The sequence below is a fragment of the Leopardus geoffroyi genome, chromosome A3, assembly GCF_018350155.1.
Source record: "Leopardus geoffroyi isolate Oge1 chromosome A3, O.geoffroyi_Oge1_pat1.0, whole genome shotgun sequence".
NCBI classification, from domain to species: domain Eukaryota; kingdom Metazoa; phylum Chordata; class Mammalia; order Carnivora; family Felidae; genus Leopardus; species Leopardus geoffroyi.
In genome coordinates, this window is record NC_059336.1 from 16175394 (window position 1) to 16201852 (window position 26459).

Here is a 26459-nt window from a genome sequence, read left to right on the forward strand (position 1 = left end):
CCCTGGAAGAATCTGAGCCCCCTCCAGAAAGTACAGCTGGGCCTTAAGAACTGAAACATTTGCATGTTGTCTCTACCATTGTGTGCAGTGAGCACCATTCTCTGTATATGCTGGGGTCTTCTAAGTGCGCACGATCTTCGGAGGTGGCCAGTCCCAAGTCTACAGGTGCATGGTGTTGCCACAGGGCCTCTCCCTATCTGACGTGGAGGGAGGCTCTGCCCAAGCCGCCATGTGCCATGAGTCACAAGACTTCAGAACCTCTGTCCGAGCTGTCATTGTCGCAAAAGGACTCCACGCATAACCTACGGGGATTTTTTTATTGTTTCAGACCCAGTCATGCATACTAAAGTTACATGTTTTCACCACTTTGACTTAGAAAATGCACTAGAAAAATAAACTTTTTGGTCAGAACAAACACTGAAGTAGATGAATCCACCACCACGTGTCCATACACTCAAAGCTAAACTGAATTTCAGTTTGAAGTGAGGAATGTGACCAGCGGCCGAAACGGTGCCCCAGTCTGGTCAGAAAATTAGCCCACCTTCCGGCCCTGTCGGAGTGGTGTCAGAGAGAGGTTGCGGGTATTCCACTGCCATGAGCTGTAAGTGAATCCACAAGAATCCCCAATGGCAGCTGAGTTTCTGCCCAGCTAAACATGCTGGCCAGGGAGACCAAAGGAAAAGCAGCCATCAAATGGTAAATTCATCACTAGCATCTCCATCCGTGAGCCACACCGGGCCTTCCTGTGGAACAAGATCTGTTAAGGAGGAATGTTGGATCTGATGATGCCTGTTACTTGGCCTGTCAAGCAAACCATTGCTGAGTCGGGAGAATAGGAAGGAATTTACTTTGGATTTATGGATTTATGAAATTAACAGATCCCCATACTGAGAGGCATCACCAGAACTGACAACTTTCCCGAACAGCTGAGAGGTTTCTGTTTGGTGTCTCCACATATCTCATGCCACAGAACAGCCACACTTACACCATGACCTTGGTTAACACTTCACTTCCTAAATGGAAGAGGGGGCTTCAAGAGAAAACCTTAAAAGCTGAACACTTTAAAATGAAGTATTCTAATAATGCCACAACAGTACTACAGCTTTTGCCTCCCCAAATGAAAAAGTAATCTCATGACTGACCTTGAGAATCCCGTGGCATTTAAAGAAACTGCCCACCCAGGGAGAATTCAGAAAGGCTCAGTATCTTACAGGAGTTCAGGGACAATACCTCTTGCTGTCCTCTCTCTCTGGCAGAAATGTAGTATCTTAACAAGCCGAAGTGTTTGTAAACCTCTAAGGACATGTGGCTCCTTGTAAAAGCAAGATGAAGTCTGGGGACGCTAAAGCCACTTCTGCCAAAAGCAAATAAACTCCAGGGAAGCCAGAGGTGTGCACAGTTGTTTCTGTAGCTTTCTTCCAGCCTCCCCCGTGAAGGCAGAATAGGATTCCAGGAAGAGATACAATTTTCCAGATTCTGTATAAGAAGAGGAAGAAGACCCCCATCTTACCTAAGTTTACAGAGTCATTTGGCATTGACAGCTTCAGATGTCGATTCATTCAGACCTACGTTTCCTATAAAGTAACCCAGATTGGCAGGGGAGGACGGGGGAGGCAGGAAAGGCCTCCAAAAGGCAGAGTACAATGTCCCTGTAGCAGTAAAGCCAACTGATGCCGAAAACAGAGGGTTCAGAGCTGAGTGTAGATCCTTTTTATCATGTGATTCAGGGGTGTTCAGTGGCTCATCCAAGGCCACGGTAACATAAAGCCATTACTCGGGTCTCCTGATACACCATTCCTTTCCCTTTTCTATACCACAGTGCCCTGAATTTAGGGAAAAGTTACTTTTCAGGTGTTGGTGAAATGGGCCAGAATTTTTCCCTGAAGGAGGACACTCCCAGGTCTCCGGATGCTCCCTCATTTGGCCCATCAGTGTACCCCCACTACCGAGTCAGGCTCACTGGGTGCTCCCTTGGTTGTTCCCTCACCCTGCTAGGGAAACTCTACACAAATGCCTGGCAAAGCCACACAGAAACTGCCTTGATTTTCACCCAAGCAGTCCCAGTTTCACAGCTTGGTTCAAACCTCCTGAGGTGTCAAAGCTGTTTGATCTCTCTTTGAAGCTGCAGAAGGCAGACAGATCTTAGCTCTGACTCCTTTCAGAAGCTGAATGCAATAGCTCCTTGGTCCAACTGGAGAGGCCTCGGAAACGGGCAGCATCCCGGTCTCTGACATACTTGTCCAGGTGAGCTTAAATACATATAAACTTCTGTAGTCAAATAGACACGGGCAAAACTGGCCAGGAATGCAATGCAGAGTTTAAACTTTGGAAACCTGGTGGGGCCAAATGGTTCATTTGTCCTTCATTGTAGCTTGCTGTTGGTTTTGTTTTTTAAACTCTTTCCTCTTTGAGATGTGAGAAAGCCTCTAACCAATTCCCACCTCCAAGCAGTTGGGTTCTGAACCATCTACTTTAGTCATCCTACTTGTGCTATTTTGATCTTTTCAGCAATGCTGGTCACACTGTCATCAGCAGATGGAACCGGAGGCTGCCAGGGGTATGCACTTGGGTATTTCCAGCTCTGCCAGGTCCCATGAGGATTCATGGTTAGTATCTATGGTGAAAGGATCTTTCTCTGGAATTGGCACTAATGAGGTGAATAATTTCCACCACCAACTTCTCCAGACATTTTAAACAGTACTATACAGATGAAGAGCTTATTAACAATAGACTGGCCTTTGCATTTCAGAGTACCATTCTCTACCTAACTGAGCTGTCCCCCTTGCCTGGTGGTCTAGTAAATGCATGGAGAAGGTACTTATACAACACATAGTACTCATCACTTTTTAACGCCATGACTTTCAAGGAATGAATACAAAAGAAAATAGGTCAAAAGCCACCAAATGAACCACTTAATTTGATGCGTGGGCTAAGGCTAAATTTTTGACAGAAAAGGTCTAAAGTGCTGAAACGCAGAACTAACATTCAGTCTCGCTGGATAAGTTCTGTCCACCCACACCAGAGGCAGAGACTCAAGACGGTCTGCGAGGGTGGGGGCCCCAGAAGTGATCCAGCAATAACCTGCCCTTGCAATCATTTCCAGAGACCAAAATTTAAGAATCCCACTCAAGTCATTTAACCATTCCCTGCTGCTAGGTTTACAAGGTACCACCAGAGCCTCAGGGATAGAAGGAATTCATACAAACCCTGGTCATCTCACCTGCCCTTTTCAAGTTTAATCCTCCCTACAAGAAGGAAGTTCGTTATTACCAGGTCCCAAGAATATACATACTAGTTTCCTTAAAGGCAGGGCCAGATGGTGACATACGCCTCTTGGAGAGGCCCAGATGTACCACAAAACAAGATCCAACCACTTGCATCTAGAGGCAAGAAAACCAATTTTTCTAGGCAGAAAGCCTACATCTAACATTCAGTAACTAAACCAAATCCCAGAACGTCATGCCAAAGCCCTAGGCATCATTTCATCCAGCCTCATTTTACAGATGAGAAAGGTGAGGCCCACAGAGGCCCAGGTCTTGTCTACAGTCACACATCTGGGGCTGGAGCCCTGGTCTCTTAATTCTTGGGCCAGAATTCTTTTAGCTACTCAGGCCTCACATCCAGTGTTTCCGGTTGAGTAAAATCATATACCTCTAGGATCCTGTATGATTCTATTGAGAACCAGGGCTAAGGCTTTATGGGTTTGGGAAAACTTCAGTTTCTATTGCAAGAGTCAACCAGTGAATCCCAGAGGTGCTTTGAAGTCTCGCTCCCAAATCTGATCATGAAGTGCTGCTTATGTCCTGATGCTCCCACAATTGAGTTAAGGTGCTTTCCAAACCCAGTGATGGCAGCTGGGGTCTGGACCTCAAACTAGAAATTTCACGATGAGCAACAGAGGTCTTTAGTTAGGGTTCATGCGAAAGACAAATTCCCAAAGTCTCACGTGTGGCCACCTGGTAGGCTTGGCCAAGTTATTTCATAGGCGTGTTGCCACTGGCCAGTCAGGTTGTTTTCTCCTGAATGTGGGACCAAAGTGACTTTGGTCCTGGTTTTTCTTGTTCCGACATCTGTAAGAACCAGATACAGCTTCCAGATTAATGGTTGCAAACCGAGATTCCAAACATTTGGGAATCACTGAGGACATTTTCCATGTCTTCCGTGGATTAATTCAAGTAACCAAGGGCTTACCCCGTGGCTCACCCTCAGAGCCCCACAGGATGCAAATCAATGACAAGGAGCAAGACTGACTCCGTGGCACCTCAAATTCTCCTTGTGCCTCCCCAAAGCAAAAGGAAAGGATTTAAAGATGGTGGCACTCACAGAAGACTGGCTAATAGCAGGAGTATAGCTGTGACTTCACGGCCCGCAGGGAATCATCACACTGCGCGTCTGAGCTCAGCCCCTCGGGCGGCAGGGCCTGGCCCAGGATGCTGTCACAGACGGGAACAGGTTGGCAGAACTCTCTCACAAAGTCCTCCTCCGAGGCCAGCAGCACCGCATTCCAGGCGGTGGTGTCCAGCTCCCCAGCCGTGCCCCCATACTCCTTGGGGAGAATGCTTCTTGGAAGGTTTGTGTGGAGAGAGTTCAGGTCAGACCCGTGGAGGAAAAACTAAAGGGGGGATGAGATGGAAACACACGTGTCCTCAGGTTAATCAGGATCGGTGGCCTGCAGGATAGGTAGGCGCTCAAACATCTGCTGACCTTATAAAGGAACAGTTGACGGCAACTTCGCCCTTCCAGTTCCTCAAAAAGCCCGAGGACCCTTAATTCCCTTCCTTATAACCCACGCACTGTTGGCCGGCCCTTCAAAATATATCCGGGATTCGACCCCTTTGGAACCATGCCGCTAGGGCTTCTCCCCTGGGTTCCCACGATAGCTTCTGACCTGGTCTTCCTACTCACAGCCTGTCCTACAATCTCAGCTCTTCTCGGTGCTGGACGGTGCCGCTCCTCTTTGTACAACCTGCCAACGCTCCCACCTCACGCCCACAGGGCCTGGCATAGTCTTGCCCTTGCTGCTCCTCTGTCTCCCTCCTCCCTCCGTGGATGTGCTCCCACCTCAGGGCAGTGCCACTGCTGATTCTCTTATCTTCATGCTCACTCCCTCAAGTCTTTGCTCAAGGCCAGCTTCTCAGCGATGCCACCTCTAACCACCCTGTTGAAGGCTACAACCCCTTGTCCCCGTTCTGTACTATCCCGTTTCTCTGCTGAATTTTTCTCCATAGCACTTACCACATTTTAATACTAGGTAATACACATCCGCTGTCCGTGTCTCTCTCTAGAATGCAAGCTTCCCAGGGGGCAGAGATTTTGGTCTATATTGCTCATCTAGAACATACTTGTACATAGTAGTTAAGTGATACATATTTTTGAATGAGTGAATGAGCATATGAAGGATGAAATGAACAGGATAATGGACCACAGATACGGTCATTTCATAGATATAAAAGGCCTCTTCCAAAGGCTGCTTTGGCAGCCTGGGGTGCCTGGGTGGCTCAGTTGGTTAAGCATCTGACTTTGGCTCAGGTCATGATTTCACAGTTCGTGAGTTCGAGCCCCGTGTCGGGCTCTGTGCTGACAGATTGGAACCCACTTTGGATTCTGTGTCTCCCTCCCTCTCTGCCCCTCTCCCGCTCGTGCTCTGTGTCTCAAAAATGAATACACATTTAAAAAAATTTTTTAAATAGAATAAAAAAAAAAAAAAAGGTTCCAAACAGTATCTCCAGGTACTAAGCAGGGATGCTACTAAATTAGCAATCCTCAAGCCAAACTGTGCATCAGAATTACCTTAAGTAGAGTTTAAAAACACAGACTCTTGGGCTTCACCCCTAAACTGGAGTTAAAATCTTCAGGAAAAAGGTCCCGGAATCTGGATTTTATTATTACTATTATTTAAAATTTTATTTTTAAGTAATCTCTACACTCGACATGGGGCTGGAACTCCTAACCCCAAGATTCAAGAGTTGCATGTTCTACTGACTGAGCCAGCGAGGTGCCCCCTTGTCTGGATTTTAAATTCCTTCCCCTGCAACCCTGAGATTCTATCTCTATGTGTTTCCTCTTTGAAAAAGAGTACATGGGGCGCTTGCATGGCTCAGTTGGTTAGGCGTCCGACTTCGGCTCAGGTCATGATCTCACAGCTCATGATTTCGAGCCCCGTGTCGGCCTCTGTGCTGACAGCTCGGAGCCTGGAGCCTGCTTCGGATTCTGTGTCTCCTCCTCTCTCTGCCCCTCCCCCACTTGTGCTGTGTCTCTGTCTCTCAAAAATGAGTAAATGTAAAAAAAAAAAAAAGATTTTTTTTTTTAAATAAAAAAAAGAAAAAGAGTACAAAATTCAAGACCATCTTTGGAGGGACCATAATATTCGTAGGCCTGGGGAAGAAGGAGGAAAATACGAACCACATTTAATTGCAGTCCTCAGAGAGGCTGAGGGAGAAGACGTGGCTCTTCTAGGTCAGAACCATCTATCCTTTGTTAAATAACAGGTAAGCTACAACTCATAAATCTCATAAACCTTGAATTATTCCACAAACTTGATATAGCAAGACAACAAATCAGGTAAATGGGAGGCCTTAAAAATAGCGTTTTTAAAGCCCAAGGAGCTGTAGTAAGAAATCGCCATAACTTTTCAACTATCTGCCTGATACTACGCTTTTCCATGCCCTCTTGCACACAAAATACAATGTTGGTTCGCAGTGCCCAGGCCAGGATATTAAAGAGTCTAAATGACTACAGAGCAGAGAAGCTCTTACGATACCAATCCCACTCTGCTCTCTCCACTGCCAAATATTCTGATTAATTTTATCTTCTTCTCACAGAAAGGACTGTTCATTTAGTTTATCTGTAACTCTGTACTTCCCAAATTAATCACTCCAGGGCAAAAATAATAAACTAAAAGAAGTTTATCAATGTCACCAATAAAGGAGCAAAAACAAAAAAAAAAAATCAAAGTATTAAGTTAACAGAATCATCACTTACTCTGTTTGCTATTTTCTCCTTCAGAAATGGTTTTATGATGGCAAAAATGCCTTTAAATATTCGAGGTTCATTCACTACATGGACTGCTTTTATCCGAATGGGGAAGCCATCCTGTGAGGGAAGGGAAGGAGGTGTTAGAACAGGTCGGGTGCCAGCAGACTGTTTCCACAGCCTGCCTTTCTCATTTAAGTCTTCTTCATTAGGCCCCCAAATTGGTTTGGTGTGATTCTCAGGGCCTCATCAAAGATGGCCCACGTGGGGGCTAACCAGGAAGACAAGCCTCAGAGAAAGAGTCTCTCTTGGGACCTAGACTTAGGCAAATAAGTGCAGGGCTGCTCCTCTTGTAGGGGTGGAGGGGGGGCGAGAGGGGGCATAAAAAGGCCAGAGCCTGTGGATCAATGTAGCAAACATCAGACCTTCAGGATCAGTGTCGCCCAAAGAGTATCTCTCAGGAAAAAAGGTTCCACAGTAGGTAAGTTTGAGAATAGCAGATCACAGAGGCACACAGTTTCCTTAACTGTGACACTGTTCACGTGCAAATGTTTACAGTCACATTCACAAGAAAGGGACATGCTACACCGCACCTCCCAAACTTATTTAACCCTGGGACTTTTTTTCCCCCAGATTACCTTCCAAGACTAGAAAATATGATCCAAACTCATTATGCTGATACTTGAATCTACACAGTAGATCAAAAGAAGAGTGGGAGCTAAGGAAAGCCAGAGTATTAGCTCATCGCCAGAATTCACATTTCTGATAACGACCGAATGTAACACTGATGTCGAAATAATCAGCCTGGTAACAGTAGGGGCTTACACACATTGTGGGATTCGGAGAGGAAACTGTTATATGTCTGGTGCCCCACAGCTCACGAGAGACTGCACCCACAAGCTAGTCGGGGGGAATGAGGAGCCAAAACTGTTACAGCTGGGAGACTCAGGCCAGGCTACGCCTGTGAGGGCTTGGGGTCCCCATCCATCTAAAAGGAAAAGTAATTCGTGCTTGCTTAGGCAGCACGTATACTAAAAAGGAACACAAATTCTTGCCTTGTCTATCTCAGAGGACTCCCTGTAGGACTGAATGAGATAATGACTATAAAAGCACATTGCAAACTGTTGAACACTGTGCACATATGGGAGGAACTTTCCGGTTCCCGGCACTTGTGTTCTGAAATACAGAACATGCGAAATGTGAAAGCATCTGTCCAAAACAGTCCAACAGGCTCCCCGGCCCTAGGTCCCACAGGGCAGAACAGGCTCTAGCAGTCAGACGGAAACACAGATTCTCAGTTTCATTTGTTCGAAGTGCTCCTCTGTCTTCTGGAGCAAAGAACCCCCCAAAAAACGTGCAGAAAGCATTTCTCTGGTTGTTTGGGCTCTTGCCCTAAAGCTGATCTTGCCCAGACTGAAGGCACCTCAGAAACTACAGGAGAACCTGACGAGAGTGTGTGGTAAATAGGGCACCTACATTTCTTCCCATAATGCTTTTGCATCTTTCAGGTCATTGAAGAAGTGGGGTTTGTGTAGCACGTGGGCTCTGTGGTAAACGGACAGGCCCTGGGGAAAGCCAAAACCATCATGGAGCAGGCACACAACAGACAAGGGCCATACCTGAAGGATGCCAATCACCTTTTTGGCTATAAAAGGGCCAAAGTGAGATGCTTTTGATAAGCTCACTCCTTTGTAGTCTGCAAGAATTACAATTCCATTCACCTGGGTTTCTTCAGACTGAATGAGTTTTTCTAATGTCAAGTATATGGCTCGGATGTTTTCGGTAATTGGATAGTTGCTCGGTATCCATCTGTCTGAGGTCATAAGAAACAGACAGAATGTTACAGAGATGAATACAAACAGGTAACCCACAGGCTAAGATTGATCTCCTTGGTAGAACTCTTGCTTAAAGATGGAAAGATATTCTACTGGCCTGACTCTCTTTAGGTTAGTAAATGGGACGCCTTAAGCAACAGCTGATGTTCTTAATTCCAAATACAGCAGCACATTGTGAAGTGGAAATGCCATTGGGTGCTGCGGTTAAAAGCATCAGCTCTGAAGTCAGACACACCCAGGGGTTTGCAACTAACTAGCTGTGTGACCCTGGGTGAGTTACTTCCTCATTCTGAGCCCACATCTCCTCAGCAGAATGGGATAATAACACTAACCTTAATGGACATCTGTGCCTTCTGCCAACAGATGTGTCCCCAGGTTTTTATAGCACCACCCTGAGCTACCTCTTTCCATGCTAGCCGGGCAGTTTGGGTAAAACTGACCTGACTCCTGACTGCAGAGGTGGGCTTGGTCAATGCGGGTCTCACCTCCTCGTAGCCACAGCATGTGATCCAAGCCAGATCAAACAGAGCCAAAGGGACTCAATTCCGGGACCTCGGCCCTTTGGAAAGAAAAGATCTCTCTTCCCTCCGGTAGTGGTGAGGCCAGGAGCCAGAGACTCAGGGGCCCCATGAGGCAAGAGCTGGCCTTACACTGAAGCCTGTACCAAGGGAGGCAGAGATAGAGACAGCTTTCCAGTGCTGTGGTTTGAGCAAAGTCCCCTTTCTGGATGCCTCTTTAATATTCCCTATATAAGGAGTCCTTTGTTTCTCTGGGAAGAAGATGGAAATGACAACTTTTGACTATTAACCACTATTCTCAAGAAAATCCCACCGAGACCGGTGTGTCCTTTTCTTAGGAAGATAAATCTCCACGTGACTGTCACCACCAAGGGGATATGAAATATGCGCAACATTCCTACGGAAAAAGTCTTTATCCAAAAACTGTGCCAGCTTGCTGTTTAATGTTGCTGCCAATTAGAGCTGCTTCTACATAACTGGATGTCATCCTTTTCAGTCACATATGTCCCAAAAGAGCTTATAAAAAGGCAAAGCTAATAGCCAGTTGACAACAAAACCTCCTGTGTACGCCTCCTCCTAAAAAGTTGCATTGGTGGGAAGGGTCTAGCTCTGCTCTAGACACATCGGGAAAATCCACCTCGCAAGCAAAGGGTTGAAACCACACAAGCAAAGAGGTGAAGTCGGTGTGCTAATCTGTTTTGTAATATCCTTATGAGTTGAGTACAGAGGAGTAGCAGAAAAAAAAAAATTAAAAAAAACCCACAGCTGACTGGTTCCTAGGGCTCCCGGTGCCCTAAAATCTCCACTGCATTGCTTATTTTAAAATAAAATAAAAAATTAAGGTAAACAATCCCAGTTTTGGCAAGTGTCTAAAATAGCAGATAAATCAGTTAACACTGTGCCTGGGACACACTAAGGGCTCAAGAGGATGGTTTAATCTCCAAAGAGGGTTTGGTAAACGACCAAAGCACCTGGTGACATGGAACTTCAAGGCAGAGGAAGGCACAGGAAGGTCTCTATTCCCCTTCAGGCTTCCCTTTAAGAGGAGTGTTACAAGATGTCCTGATTAATCCCACGAAGTGCTAAGATGGAAAACTGAATCTAAAGTCCATGGATGGCTTAACAAAGTAGAGGAAAGGAGGGGGTGGGAGGAGGCACAGGGTGGACAGACTGGACTGCCCACCCCCACTGATGTCTACCTCACCTACTCACAAAGAGGGATGGGGCGGGGGGCTCCTGGCAGCCCTGCTTTGTACCCTGTGACCGGGGCAGTCTTCTCAGCCCACCAGACTGCCATCGCTAGAAACCGGGACTGTGTGTGGAGCGATACCAGATCTCATCATGTGCACAGAGGAAGCAAAAGCCACTCTACAGAATGAAGGGTGAAGAAGATATGCACAGGACAGCAGGAACGTGTGGCCCAGAGAGATGCACAGACTGACAGACACAGGCAGGACAGGGAGAATGGCTGGCTTAGTTCACGATGGGGGAATGAACTGGATCCTGGTTCTGGGGTGCTGGGCCCAGTGAGAGCTACACCTTCAGCTCGCTGGTTCCTCGGGATGCTCATGTCTTTCTAGACTAACTCCTCCCTTTTTTTTTTTTTTTCCTAAGCCAGTTTGAGTAGTTCTTTGTCATTTGTAATCAGAAGAGCTTTGGCTGTAACAGGGAGAAACTAAACAGGAAAATATAAGGGAGAGAGGGCGCCAGACACACAACATCGCAAACGGCCGGGATGCACGCGCCCGAAGAGTCTAGGGCGATACCTGGGCGGATGCAGAGGATATGGCAGCCGCGGGGGTCGGTGTGGGGCAGCACGGTGAGGAAGCCGGAAGCGAGGACATCCTTTACGGCCGAGGGCTTCAGGTTATTGAAGACTTCGGGCCAGCTTCGCCGGCAGCTGTGGTAGTTGACCAGGAGCTGCAGGGCCCGGTCGTAATCAAACTTGCGGGCTCGGAGGAAGCGCAGCAGGAAGGCGTCGTCCAGGGACGTGCTCAGGTTCGGACACTCCTTCCGCACCATGTCACGGAGGGCCTGCACGTCTCGAAGTCTCCATTCTGGCTTCTCCTGCAGCTCTTCTCTGGCTTTGGTGACCAGTTCTTCTGTCAGTGAGCACACATAGCCCGGGGGCTCGGGAGGTGGCGGCGGCGGCAGCTCATTCTCCGAGAGTGAGGCCGCGGAGGGGCTGGTCCTCGGAGAGTCGCTTTCTTCGGACATTAGCTACCAGGATCCCTGCCAAGACACCAACCCCAAAGCCAAGTTAACAGAGCCCGGCGCTGCTCGTTTCAGGGCAGCACGATGTGGGGGGGGGGGGGGGGGGGGGACAGGCACACTTTTGTCAGAGCAGTGGTTCTCAACTGGGGCAAGGAACTGATCTGAACCACGTGCCCAGGTCCAACCCCAGACTGAACGAAGCCCACATTTCCACGGAGGCCCCCGGGCAGCTACAGCAGGGCATGGACACTCCTCACCAAACACCATGGCCTTGCTGACAGATGTAGGGACGGTTGCTCAGTCTACTCGTAATTGAGGAAATGTGAACCAAAAGTCTGAAACTGGTGAAAATACTTGATATTTTTGCTGATATGCTTGCTGTTGGTCAGAGAATAAACTGGCATAGCCTCTTCGGAGGGCAGCTTGTCGATACGGACCCCAATTTAAAACCACACACCTGTTGCCCAGCATCCCGTTTCTAGGACATATACTTGCATGTGTGTGCAAAACAGACACCCAAGGATGATCACTTCAAGTGCTAATTATAATGGGAAAAGATAGGAAACACTGCATACCAGTTGGAGACTGGTTAAATAATATTATAAGAATGGGATACTATTCACTCATAAAAAGGAATTAAGCAGGCCTTTATAAATGACACACTACAGAAAAGAAAGCAAGATGCAGAATAATGTGTATAATCTCATTTATATTTTAAAAATGTATTCATATATACTTGTGAATGCACCTAAAATTTCTGGAAGGAAATACAAGAAAACTGTTATCAATGGTTCTGTCTAGGGAGCAGTACTGGACAGCTGGACATTTAAAGAGGAGAGAGACTTATTACTGTCCCATTTGACTTTTCTACCATATACACGTAGGACTTATCCTGATGGCTGTGAAACCATGCTGATGGACTCTCCCGCTGGGATGGAGCATAACTGATGAATGACCCCAGCTGCCAGCCCTCTGGATCCACCATCCAGGTAGATGCCACACTTTCCACAGACTGTCCCCAGCCAGTGACTGAGTGAAACACGGGCCTCCTCTAACAGGCAACTTTGCCTTGAAGACTCCTGATCAGCCTGGCCGAAACTTCTGTGAGACTGCAGTCCATGACCTCCTACCCAAACCTCCCTCTCAGGGGGTAGATTAGGATCATTGTCTGAAGGCTCTCCCTGACTTCTCCAGTTCCCCTCCCTTTTATGCTTCACAGGCACTGCCTCCAATTCATTTCTTGCCTGTCTCACCTCATCCTGGTGTCTGCTTCTTGGAAGATCTGAACTAATACATTTATTGAATAAAAAACAAAAACAAAACAGCTGTTTTTAGATATTCCAGGAATAAGGTGGTAGCAGCCGCCCAGTTCCAAAGCCCAAGCTCTTGTCCACAGACTGCCACCGATCCCTGACTCCCAAGCTCAACCAGGAAAGCAAGGACCATCTCAGGGGTCTCTTCATGTGGGCGGTGACCAGGTAACTCCCCCTAAATGTTAGATCTGCCCGCTCTGTCCCTTGCATTCTAACCTTCAGCCCCACCCAGCTGCTTTCACTCCCTTCCAAAGCTGGGTTTTCTTGTCTTGTTCACATCCTGTTTTCTGTGATCAGCATGCTCTTCCTCCAGTTCTTCACCTAATACTCATTCATCCTTAAGTCCCACTTAAATGCCACTTCATTCACTCAACAAATATTGAGTACTTCCTATGTACCAGGCTCTCCTCCGGGCACTGGAGATACACTAGTGAACAAGCAAAAAAAAAAAAAAAAAAAAAAAAAGTGCCTTTGTTGAACTTAGATTCTAGCGGGAGAGGCAGACTATAAGTGAAATAAACTGTGTAATCTACCAGACAAAAGTGTTATGATGAGAAGTAAAGCAGGGAAGGGGCTTGGAGGTACCTGGGAATTGGGGCTGCAATTTTAAATAGGATGGTCAGAGAAGTCCTCACCCAAATGACATTTGAGCAAAACGAAGCAGATGAGGGAACAAGCCATGTAGGTATCTGGAGAATAAGGGCAAAGCCACAGGCAGGAACACACGTGGCTTTTGCGAAGAACAGACAGCAGGCCAGTCTGGCTAGAGCCAAACGAGCCAGGTGGAGAATATTAGCAGATGAATTTATAGAGGTACTAAGGGCCCCATAGGTACAGGGCTTTGAGGGCCAGTAAGAACTTTGACTGTTACTGAGTTTGGTGGAGGCTATCTGAGTGGAGTGACGCGATCTGATTTATATTTTAAAGGATCACCTGGCTGTCTCCCAAATGGATTGTAAGGGGATAAGGACAGAAGCAAAGAAAGAGACCATTCAGAGGCTACAGAAGTAACCCAGGGAAGAGACGATGGTGCTTGAAGCAGGAAGACTTCTTCAACTCCAGGCCAGGGTAGGAGCCTCCCCACCAGCTCCTTAGCATAGCATTCTCCCTCTGTTGTAACCGTGGGCAATTTGTGGGCAGCATCCATTATCTGTCTTGTTCATCACCCTAAACCCAGTACCTAACAAAGTGTCAGACACATAATCTGCGCTCCATAAATATTTGCTGAATGAGTGGAATCGGCTTGGCGGAGGAATGCTAAGTGAGGAATGAAACAACATTCCTGGTTCACAGGACCCACCCTGGGCTGTTTCCATGGAGTCACCAACAGATGCCTGTAATCTCAATCCAGTGCTTACCTGGGAGACAGACTGTAGTGTCCATAGGCTATAGGCCTAGCCTGGCACATGACGGTGCTCTGTAAATATTAGTGGACGATATGAGGTCAAGTGATGTGCTGGAGGGTACACACCTAGTGAGGCAGAGCAGGGATGCGTCTAGCCCCACGCTGGGCTCTACCTCCCCCTGGAGCTTCCTGTTTAATCTCCAGGGCCTCGGTAGTGTCAAACTCAGAGCAGGACTCAGTCAGTCTCCAGAATGAACTGATGGATGGGCGTATGGATGGGTGCAAACACCATTTGTTACGGTGAAGCATGGAATCTTCCTCACCTGGAACCCATCGCCTTCCTACCCACCCCACCAAGAAGAGGCCAGGAAGCCATCGCTTCTGGAGCCCCAGAGACCCCACGTCCCGTCGACAACCTTCTGAGGCCCCCCACTTCCGGCTGTCACCCCTTCCCCAGGTGTCCCATTTCCTGGGGTCTCTCTCCTCGGGTCCCTTCACTTCCGGTTTTCCCTCCCTCTCAGGGGTCCCTCTCCCCGACCCCCATGACACACGGGCGGTCTCGCGGGCACTCACCGGCCCGGCTACGGGGCGGAGCGCGGGTCAATCGGCGGCGGGAGCCTCGTCCGGCAGCGCACACAGAACCGACCCGCACTCCCTTCCCGGCCGGCCCGGCCCCTCGCGCCGGAAGTGACGTACGCGGGGCGTGGGAAGGCGAGGCACCGCCCGTGAGTGCGCATGTGCATCGTCCCGCCGCAGTGCCGGCCCTCTGTCCCCACCTAGCGGCCAAGTCTGTGCTCTGGAGGACTCAGGCCTGCGGAGAAGCTAGTTGGCAGGGTCAGGGAGCCTGAGCCGCTTTGGGTGTACAGACGGGGTCAGGGAGGCCCAAAGAAAGAAGGAAGGAAGCTGCCATTTCTGAAAACATACCTACATGTAGCTGGTGTTTTACATCCATTGTCTTATTATCCTATTTATGGAATCCCCGTATTTCATGGAGGGGGAATTGGCAATTGGTGAAGTAAAGGGCTTCCAACCCAGACCTCTTAGACTAGCATGCCAGGATTCTTGCTTCAGGACTGGCTGCTGCAAAGGGGGAGATGCCAGCCTAGAGGACATCGGTCTGAAGTTGAGTTACCTCAGGCCTCAGTTTCCTCATCTGTAACATGATTCTTGCTTTGAAATCCCTATTGAGTATTGTTTGTTTCCTGCTTTGGGACTCATAAAGCCCTTCAGAAAGTGGTAGCTTGAAAAAGGCTTTGCTGCCCCATCCCCGTTCATTAAAACCGCCAGCACCATCACCCCCCCTCCCCCCCCCCCCCTCCCGCAACCACCACCACCACCAACATATATTTTATGCAACTACAGCTTTGAAACAAAGATCCTGGGTCACTCTTTCAAGCGGGAAAAGACACAAAACCATTACTAGAGAGAAATTCTGTGGCCTGGGAGAACTGAGAGCCCAAATGTGTGTACAAGAGATGATCTTATACAATCTCTTCCTTCCTCCAACCCAGGGGCAAGAGGAGCTCTAGGGAGATAGGAACTGATCCACGAGGGCCACAAAAGCATGGCAGTTTCTGCCAGATCCCAGATTCTTAGGGAAAGTGGGGGAGCCTGGGAATCATAAGTTTTGACTCTTGCTCTGGCTCCACCACTTCTAGGATAAAATACAAAACTTTCAGTTAAATTTGAATTTCCAATAAGCAACAATTTCTTTTTAAGTGTAAGTATGTCTTGTACAACATTTGGGATATACTTAGACGAAAAAATTTATTACCTATCAGAACTTCAAATTTAACTGGACACCCTGATTTTTTTGTGTTTGGTTTATTTTTCTCCCTCCATCTATATATTGGTTTCCTGTTGCTGTTACAACAAATTGCTACAAATATAGTGGCTTGAAACGACACAAATTTATTCGATTACAGTTCTGCAGGTCGGAAGTCTAAAATCAAAGTGGTGACAGGGATGCATTCTCTCTGGGGACTTTAGCAGGGAATCCATTTCTTTGCCTCTTTAGCTTCTAGAGGCTACTTGCATTCCATAGCTCATAGCTCATTCCTGAAATCACTTCAACTCCTTACTTTTTGTTGGCACATCTCTACTGACTCTGATCCTCATGCACCCCTCTTTGAAATTTTTAAAAATATTTCTTGTGGTAAGAACACTTAACATGAGATCTATACTTTTAACAATTTTTAAAGTGTACAATACATTATTGTTGAGTACAGATACAATGTGTCCTGCCTCCCTCTTATAAAGACTCCTGTGATTACATTGGGCCCACCCAGATAATCTAGGATTATCTCCCATCTCAAGGTCATTAACTTAATCACATCTTCAATGTTCTTTTTGTCACATAGGTAAGATATTAACAGGTTCCAGAGAATAGGACAATAATATCTTTGGGGTGCCATTATCCAGCCTACCACCATCTGGCAACCCTGTTCCCATCTATATGACTGTAGCCAAGTCACTCAAATTTCCAAAGCCTCTGGTTCCTCATGAGCAAAAAGTGTATTAAATAAGATCATAAGAGGAAACACCTTGCCCCTTGCCAGGCATACAGTGTTTTTACAAATGACAGCTCTGGTGGCAAAGGGCGAGGGATGATCCTATCCAAACCATGCTGTCCTAGGGGTGGTGGCTCAGTGGGTTAAGCGTCGGACTCTTGATCTTGGCTCAGGTCATGATCTCACAGTTCGTGAGTTCGAGCCCCACAAGAAGCTCTGTGCTGACAGCACGGAGCCTGCTTGAGATTGTGTCTCTCCCTCTTTGCCCCTCCCCCACTCAGTCTGTTTCTCTCTCTCTCTCTCTCTCTCTCTCTCTCTCTCCAATAAATACACTCAAACCATGCTGTCCTAGTCATTGGGATAAACCCTTTCACTCAGATCCCGGACCCATTGGTGGTACCATCCAGGTTGCAATCCCAGATACTGCCAGCAGGAGGAGAAGAATATTGTTCTAGAACCTGGTCTCAAGGGCAGGGGGAGGGTGGGACAAGATTCAGAGATGCCCCAGAAGTCCCTGCCCCATCCTTCAATTGAGGGCCATTACTTTTGGTTCCTCTTGGTGTTACATATCATGGAACCAAGTTATCTCAGGATTAGAAGAGTCTCAGATAATTAACAAAAAGAGAGTTTTCATATTTTGAGGGATTATATACACCAGGCACTCTACTAAATAGTTTGCTTGTACAATTTCAATTATGCCTTACTACAACCCTGTGAACAGCAAGCTAGGATTTTCCTCTGTCCAGATGAGGAAACATCTTTCCATTTCCCCTGTACAGAAAGGGAAAGTCACTTGTCTAGGGGCTCAAGATAGTCAATGAAAGAGCTGGTTTGGGGCCCAAGTCTGTATGACAGCACAGCCCCCAATTTTACTTTGCCTAACAGGTTACTTTGCCTGTTTGTTCTTACAGGCTGGGAAGCAGACTCAGAGAAGAAGAAGAAATTGCCCATGTTTATATGATGAATCCATGGTTGAGCTGAGATTTGAACTTCTGTCTTTGACTTTTCTGCACTGGACACTCAGAAGTAACACACACTGAACAACCTTCCAAAAGATCCATTTGCTCATGGGTAAAATGGGGGGCAGGTGGTTCCCATTGTCCAGAGGGTCCTTAGAAGGATTCAGTAGAATGGCATGTGCAGAGTTCTGGTACATTGGATCATGACATGTCTGTTAACTGGTGATGACCACCCCACTCGAGAGCAGAAAGATCACCAGAGGGAGGGCAGCTTGCTCTGCATTTTGGTTTGGAGGGCTGCAAACATCCTGCCCTCCAAGCTTCATCCAGTCTCCGGAGAAAGAAATCTGGGCATTGGGTATGTGCTAAAGGTGGCCAGAAATGCCTGAGCTGTCACTGTTTTCAGAGCATGTGATTTCTGAGCTCAGACAATCTCCTAGAACCAGTTTTAATATTGATTGTAAGCCATAAACCATCGAGGCTACCAAATGGACTTAGAAACCAACCTGATGATAGTACAATTTCAGCTGCAACAAAGCTAATAATTGCAATTGATTGAAATGCATCAAACACGTTCCAATAAGTTCATATGCTATTCAGCCAACACACTAACTGATCGTCTTCTGAGGATAGCATGGAAACAAATTATATTCTTGGAAACTATGTAAATAAAAGAAAAGAGTCAAGTATTTGTCCCACCTTTCCAATTTGGAACTGTACCACTGAGTGACCAAATAATAGATTAAGAAAACCATTTTCTTATAAAACTACTACAATTGATGCAGGAAGGCAAAATAATACAATGTTGCTATTTTGCCAGCTGCCATGAATTAATGTATGTAGCTGTTGTACCCAGTAGCAGGTAATATCAAAAAAGAGCAAACTCCAGCCACGTATGTATGTGCTTCTTGATAAAAGAAGGACTACCTATAATCACACCAGAGGGATGGAAACTGGGTCTGACTCAGCTGCTAATATACAAGTAATGCAGAGGTCAAAGGGCCATGTGGAACTGTATACTGTGAGGATATGAGAGACAAAATCCAGACTTTGAGGAACTCTATGGGTCAAGCAGCATAACGGATAAATTTCAAGGAAAAGAAAGAGATATAAGGGGAATCTATGGCTTAAAACACATGCTTAGTTTCTTCTAATGGGCGAAACTGAACTACAGTATCTTAGGGATGCACACTCAAATGATTAAGCAAGGAAATAATTACTCTAAAAGTCAGGCTACTAATTACTTTTTGTGGGGGGAGGGCTATGATTGAGATGGGGTACATGGAGGGGCTCCTGGGGTCACTGGCAAAGTTTTATTTCTTAACGTGGGTGTTGGTTATGAGGGCGTTTGCCCCTGAAATAATCACTAAGCTACAAATTTAATTTGTATGATTTTCCGCATCTGTGATTTGTTTCATAACATAAAGTTTTTATTTTTTTATTTTTTTTTTCCAACGTTTATTTATTTTTGGGACAGAGAGAGACAGAGCATGAATGGGGGAGGGGCAGAGAGAGAGGGAGACACAGAATCGGAAACAGGCTCCAGGCTCTGAGCCATCAGCCCAGAGCCCGATGCGGGGCTCGAACTCACGGACCGCGAGATCGTGACCTGGCTGAAGTTGGACGCTTAACCGACTGCGCCACCCAGGCGCCCCAACATAAAGTTTTTAAAAGATGAAAACAGAACTACCTACCTCACTGTGTGTGTGTGTGTGTGTGTGTCCGTATACACATGTCTGAATATATGCATATGGCCTGGTACATAGTAGGTACTCAATGAATATGAGTTCTCTTCCCTGTTAATCCTGTCAAACAGTCTTACTGGTGTGATTTCAGCACCATTACCAACATGTCTGACTCATCAAAAGTAGTTAATGCTTATTAAGTGATTATTATATTCCAGGCACTGTTCCCAGTACATCTCATCTAACTGCATCCTTGTAACCCTATTATTTTTATTCCCATTTTACAGAGAAGAAACGCAGACTCAGAGAAGTCACCTGTGGTCATGCAGAAGGTGGTGCGGTGCAGCAGCCTCGTTTTGAACCCAGGAACTCTGCCTCCATAGTCCATGCTTCCCACCCCCCCACCCCGCCAACCCCGCATATATAACGTACTGGTCCAGCGTCCCTGTTTGCCCGAATAACTTCCCCCATCAAGTGCTTGCCAGTGTGTGCCACCCCCTGACACTCATTACCTGAATCTCACAACAACCCTGGTAGGCAAAGGTACTTGTTGGTTTGCATTTGACAGGTGGGAAAATTGGACTCAGGCAAAGGAAGTTGCCCAGAGTAAATGGTAGTTGGCGGGGGGGTGAGGGGGGGCATAAATTGTGGATGGGGAGGGTTCATACTCTTTGGCCCTTGGGATTCTAAAGAACAAAATGTTCCATACTCTTCAACAGATGCTCATCTGATGGATCTGACCCAGTCTGAGGTCATGGGTTGCCCAACCAGCCGTCCAGAGCCTGACTTGGCTTGGGAAGTGTCCAGACCAGGGCTGGGAGAAGTCAAGGGCTTGGCAAGCACCAGGCATGCCCGACCCCAACCACGAGGTCACGCGAAGCTTGTGACCCATAGGCCTGGCATGCCTCAAGGAGACAGAGACTTCTGTTACTCTGTGTGCAAGGCTTTTTGCTCACAAATCTTGGAATCAGGGCCCAAAATAGGGCTGGCCACCTCTCTGAGCTTGAGATAAAGACATGCGTGCAGCTGGCTGTGCAGATTTCCCACAAGAGGTGAGAGCCCAGCTGTGTTTTTCTGGTCACACATTGATTTTTAAATCTGAGTCAGCATGACTGCTTGGAGGTACGGGCAGTCCTATCTGTTCCCAGGGGGCCCCAGATCCCAGCTGGGCTGAAGCATTTCCAAAACACGGCCTGGAATGGTAGGGGACCAGCAAGAGTGGAGACTCCATATCCCCTGCCCCACAAGTACCAGCTTAAGAGTCTACCCGGTCCACCCTCCACTGTATTATTAACGTCCAGCAGTACTGAGTCCTTACCAAATGCCAGGCACTGTGCTATGCACTTTATATATATTCACTCCACCAACCTTGTGGAGATGCTATCACATAGGGGCTCTTATGAGTACCATTGGACAGGTGGGAAAACTGAGGCCAAGAGAGGAAAATCACTTGTCAGCAGTCACCCAGAGACGGAGTTGGAGGTCTGTGACTGTGAGATCCTAGAGAGTCAGTTCTGTCAACACTATAAATTTTTTTTTATGTTTTTACTTTTGAGAGAGAGAGAGAGAGAGAGAGAGAGAGAGAGAGAGAGCATGAGCAGGGGAGGGGCAGAGAAAGGGAGAGAGAATCCACAGGCTCCAGACTCTGAGCCATCAGCACAGAGCCCGATGCAGGGCTCGAACCCACGAACCATGAGATCATGGCCTGAGCCGAAGTCAGAATCTTAACAGATTGAGCTACCCAGGTGCCCCTAATACTGGCAACACTATAAATTAACTATGTCACTCAGTCCCCATAACAACACTGTGGGTAGGTATTGTCACCTTCATGAAGATAGGAGAAAACAGAGGCCCAGGGAGGTGGATGTAACTTGTACACTGTAGCTCAAATGCTCTGTTGTGACAGCCATCGATAACTTTTCAAGAGCACAGTCCAAAGCCCACAACTGCTAAATTTGGCCATGACCACTTAAAACCCTGATATGTATTATTGCCCCGACATCCACCCATGGTTCTCCTGTGGCAGGGAGAGAGGACAACGACCCTTTGGTGGCCATCTTCTTAGAAGAGTGGAATTGAGTGATGGGGGCTCTTGAGGGAGGTACAATTTGAAGAGCTTAATATGTGGCCCCTGTGTGGGGACCCAGGGGTCTGATGTGGGCAGGGACATCTAGAGGTTGGGAGAAATGGGCTGCCCAGCTGCACTGGTGAAGGAGCTGGAGAGTGTGGAGGTGCTGAGGTCAGCCCACGCTCCCAGGTTCTCCAAGTATTCCTCATGGACCAGCACGAGTACAGGGTCAGCTTGGGTCCTGTCTCCTAGGGCCTTGTGGAAGCACAGAGAAGTGGTAGCACCAAAAAGCTAGGGTTGGATGTCAGGTTCCTAGGGCTGAGAAAGGAGTTGCTAGGGACCCCTAGGAAGAGAGGTGCATCCATCAAGGTCAAGGGTGAGAAGGGGCTGTAGCATTGGGCCATCCCCATGAGCCCACAACAGCATCCCATGACAGAAAAGGGGCAGCTTAAAATGTCTCTTAGAACCAGAGAGCTCAAAGCCAGCCAAGATGGTGGCAGGTCAAGTGAGACCCATCCTCTCCCCTCACCTTCTCTCCCCAGCCCCCTCAGCCCCACCTGTGGGGAAGGGGATGAGAAAGAGAGGAGCCACCTTCCCCGCCTTCCCCCCCACTGTGGGTAGACTGCCAGCCCAAAGAAGGGCCAACCTGGCTGAGGGGAGAAGCTTTAACCCCAAATCAAGCTGGGAGTTTTGATTCGTAGCTTTACTGGACATTCTAATTTCTAAATCACTACTGTGTTTGTGACCTAAAGTGATTATAGAATTGTCTGTGTCTTTTTTTTTTTTTTAATATTTTTTTTTTCAACGTTTATTTATTTTTGGGACAGAGAGAGACAGAGCATGAACGGGGGAGGGGCAGAGAGAGAGGGAGACACAGAATCGGAAACAGGCTCCAGGCTCTGAGCCATCAGCCCAGAGCCTGACGCGGGGCTCGAACTCACGGACCGCGAGATCGTGACCTGGCTGAAGTCGGACGCTTAACCGACTGCACCACCCAGGCGCCCCATAGAATTGTCTGTGTCTTGAGAATGAGCAGAAAAGTAACGGGGGATGAATTGTCACCTAGTGGCAAAGAAAATGTCACTTCACTGAATTAATCTTAAAAGGGATATTGGGAGACAAAAATAAAGGTGTGTTTTGATTATGTCACAGGTCGGGTTTGTTCAACATGCTGCTTACAGCAAGGTGGACAATTCTCCAAAACAAGCCTGGAAGTGAATGTTCCCGAATGCTCTGGAGTTTGGCTCATTAGAAGTGTGTGGGTACCTCTGGGAACCTCTGGAGCCCTTCCTTTATGGGGCCAGCACACCCATCCTCCTAGATGCTTCAGTTGTTGGTGTCTAATGCCTTACTGTGTCTCTTCCTGAGCACTATGACCTCAGAAGTCACCTCACCCGAGAGGTTACCCTCCTCACCCACAGAGTGGTTCACAGCCAACGGACAGACGTCCAGACGTACAACAGGCCAGCCCCCTCACAGGACTTTATGGGAGAGCACAACTTTGCTCGGTTCCTTCCTATCCTGCGTTCCTCCTTCTCTTACAGTTTCCCCCATTAATAAATCACATGTACTTGGGGTGTCTGAGTGGCTCAGTCGGTTAAGTGTCCGACTTAGCTCAGGTCATGATCTTGCTGCTTGTGAACTGTGCCAACAGCTCAGAGCCTGGAGCCTGCTTCAGATTCTGTGTCTCCTTCTCTCTCTGCCCCTCCCCTGCTCATGCTCTGTCTCTCTCTCTCTCTCAAAAATAAACAAACATTAAAAAAATTAAAAAAAAAAAATCACACACACTCAGTCCCTGCCTCAGACTCTGTTTCCAGAGAACCTGGCTAAAGACGGCCCTGAGCCTCAGGAGGAACTTTTGTGACTGGGCCATTTTGCTGGTCAGGTATGCCATTAGCAATTCTTCTAGCCCCCAAAGCAGACTGACCGAGGTTCAAATCCCAGCACAGTCACTTAAGTGCTGTGCGACCTTGGCCAGCGACTGGTTACCACACCTCAGTTTTGTCATATGTAAAGTTAGAAAAAGAAAAAAACAACCACTCACCTTGAGGCTTTATAAGGCTCAGCCATGCACAGCACCAGCATAGTGCCCGGAACCTTCCCTGCTGTTCTAGTTTTTCCTCTGGGCTGGGAGCATGGACTCCATACAAAGGAGGCAGCTTTTACCACCCAGTTTGAAGGTGTGTCCTGGGGTAAGGCCCCAGACCATGGGATGGCTGGGGGCCAACTCATAAAATGGCCAGCTTTTAGGAAACACGGACGGTCTGCTAGTCCCTGTGCTGTGTTGCCTATGTGCCAGCTTCACTGCCTTTCAACGCTGTTACGATTCCCTCCATTTTACAGATGAAGAAACTGGGCTCCAGAAAGGCTGAGGGGCCACCAGTGGGGTCTGCAGGTTGAGAAACACTAGGGCATCTGGCTAGAATGGCTAAGATGGAGAAGACTCCCCCTGGCAACTGAGACTCTTTACGCTGCTGGTGGGGACACAGGACAGCACAGCTACTTTGGAGAATGGTTTGCAGCGGCTTCTGAAGAAGTTAAACATACACGTACATGACTCAGCAGTGACACTCCCTGGCACTTGCCCTCCGGTTACAAGAGCATCTGTCACTCAGAGACGTGCACCTGAGTGTTCTTAGCAGCTTTATCTGTAATGGCCCAAAACTGGGGAAAACAGTGTTCTTCCCCGGGAAAATGTGGTAAACGAACTGATATGCATATAATAAGTAAAAAGAGCAATGAAGAGGAACAAACTATGGATGTGTGTAACAACCTGGGTGAATCTCAAAATAATGATGCCCAATGAAGGAAGCCAGATGAAAAGAGTACACGTTGTATGATTCCATTTCTATAAAATTGCAGAAAATTTAAAGTGATCTAGAGTGAAAAGAAAGTACTCCATGGTTACCATGGTGGCATGGGGATGGGAGTGGGGTGTGTGTGGTTAGGAGGAGATGGCTTACACAGGGGCCCCGGAAAACTTTCGGGGTGATGGAGATATTCATCATCTTGATTGTGGTGGTAGGTTCATGGGTATGTATATATGTCAAAATTCATCAAATCATGCAATTTTTCAATCTTTATTTTGAGGGGGAGGGAGGGCAGAAAGAGAGGGAGAGAGAAAGGGAGAGAAAGAACCCAGAGAGAATCCCAAGCAGGCTCTGCACTGTCAGCCCGGAGCCCATCGTGGGGCTCGAACCCACGAATCGTGGGATCATGACCTGAGCCAAAATCAAAAGTCAGATGCTTAACCGACTAAGCCGCCTAGGTGGCCCAAATCATGCAGTTTAAATAGGAGTTGTTTATTGTACATCAATGATACCTCAATATTGTGTGTGTGTGTGTGTGTGTGTGTTTCTTTTTTTTTTTTTTTTTTTAATTTTTTTTTCAACGTTTATTCATTTTTGGGACAGAGAGAGACAGAGCATGAACGGGGGAGGGGCAGAGAGAGAGGGAGACACAGAATCGGAAACAGGCTCCAGGCTCTGAGCCATCAGCCCAGAGCCTGATGCGGGGCTCGAACTCACGGACCGCGAGATCGTGACCTGGCTGAAGTCGGACGCCTAACCAACTGCGCCACCCAGGCGCCCCTGTGTGTGTGTTTCAACTAGAGAGTGGCACAATTAGTATGTGAAGCCATGTGTGTCTGATGTGAAACCACTCAAGAGCTGGGAGTTATTAAAAGCCCTCCTTTCTTGGCTGGAGACATAGAGTCAGTCGAAATGATATCACCTCCAGGAAGCCTTCCATCCCCTCCATGGTGATCTAGGGCTTTTCAGAAATTGCCTCTCCCCTGGCCTCGGTCTACACTGCCTTTCTGCCTTCTGGATTTGTCAGTGGCTCCTTTCTCCACTCTGGGACCTTCCCTTGTGTTCTCCCCCATATTGTCCTTACCATATGCTGGTGGAGAGCCCAGCACCAGAATCAGACCCACCTGGGTTTGAATCCCAGCTCTGCCGTTTACACCAGTTGTCTGACCTTGGATGGTTCCTTTACTTCTTTGAGCTTCAGATTCCTCATCTGAATAATACTAGAAGCTACCTCCAGATTGCCTCTAGGATCAAATGAAAGATAGTTCGTGTTAAACAATTAGCGTAGGGCCTGGTGTGTAATAAAGCACTCAATAAATGTTAACTATTATTGATCTTTACCTGGGCAGTGGCTGCTGACTAAGTTTCTCAGCCTTTGAATCAAGTACTTACCGCCACAGCTATATTTATTGACATGGAAAGATGCCCAAGGCATACTCTTAAGAGGAAAAAAGGCTACAAACAATCTGTGCCTCACAGGTCATTTTAAGGATTAAAAGGGGGGAAATGGACATATATCTCTTTCCTTGCATGGTATCTGGCACATAGGAAGCACCCACTGAAAGCACCCACGTGGAAGCAGCCGTGATTGTTGACATGAAAGCTTGTGTAGCCTGTCCAATGCTGCTTTCAAATATGATCATGTGAGTTCCTGGGAACAAGATGTTTGCAATTGTGCTCGGACAGTGAAATATAGGGCCCTGTGCGTCCCCTTCTGCCTGTCTTCTCACAAACTTCAGGGGACTACCGTGGGCAGGGCTAGAGTTGGACTTGGGAGTCTTGGTCTGATGTGAATTTGGGTACTTTCTTCTGCTTTCCGGAGCAAAAGCAAAGCACTGCCCTTCAGAATTGAGACTCCAAACTTGGGTAAAGGGTATTCTTTGCAGTAACTGAGGTGCTATGACAAAATGTAGACACTTGAGGGCACTCCAATCAATTTGCAATAGAGAAAATCACAAAAGGGGATGATAATAACATGAATGTTGTCACTTTTAACAGTGGCTTCCATTCATTGAGTTCTTAATATGAGCTCCTAAAACGTGCTAAGATATTATCTCATTTTATCCTTTTGAGCACCCCATCAGATACTCTTACTAAAGATTGTTTAAATAGGGTGTACTGCTCTTTAAAATTTTTAAACCTTTTTTTTTTAAGCAGTCACAATTCACAAAACTTGTAAAATGTACAAATATTAAGTATACAGCTTGGTGAATTGTTACAAGTGTGTATA

General features: G+C 47.2%; 1 protein-coding gene across 11 annotated transcripts in view; it reads right to left on the bottom strand.

Annotated features, from left to right (window-relative positions):
- Nucleotides 1–303: 303 nt before the first annotated feature.
- TTPAL (alpha tocopherol transfer protein like) overlaps nucleotides 304–26459 on the bottom strand; it is a 36044-nt gene continuing 9888 nt past the window's right edge. For 3 of the 11 annotated variants that reach the window (XM_045444500.1, XM_045444501.1, XM_045444502.1), the window contains 5 exons: nucleotides 25354–25473; nucleotides 11092–11557; nucleotides 8592–8785; nucleotides 6982–7092; nucleotides 304–4612 (listed from right to left, as the gene is read on the bottom strand). In XM_045444500.1, the coding sequence (XP_045300456.1) occupies nucleotides 4334–4612; nucleotides 6982–7092; nucleotides 8592–8785; nucleotides 11092–11542 (1035 nt within the window). In that variant the 5' untranslated portion in view covers nucleotides 11543–11557; nucleotides 25354–25473 and the 3' untranslated portion in view covers nucleotides 304–4333. Of the gene's footprint in view, nucleotides 4613–6981; nucleotides 7093–8591; nucleotides 8786–11091; nucleotides 11558–14210; nucleotides 14324–14770; nucleotides 14900–25353; nucleotides 25474–26459 lie in introns of those variants that run through there. The other 8 variants (XM_045444499.1, XM_045444503.1, XM_045444498.1 and 5 more) reach the window with 7 other exon arrangements.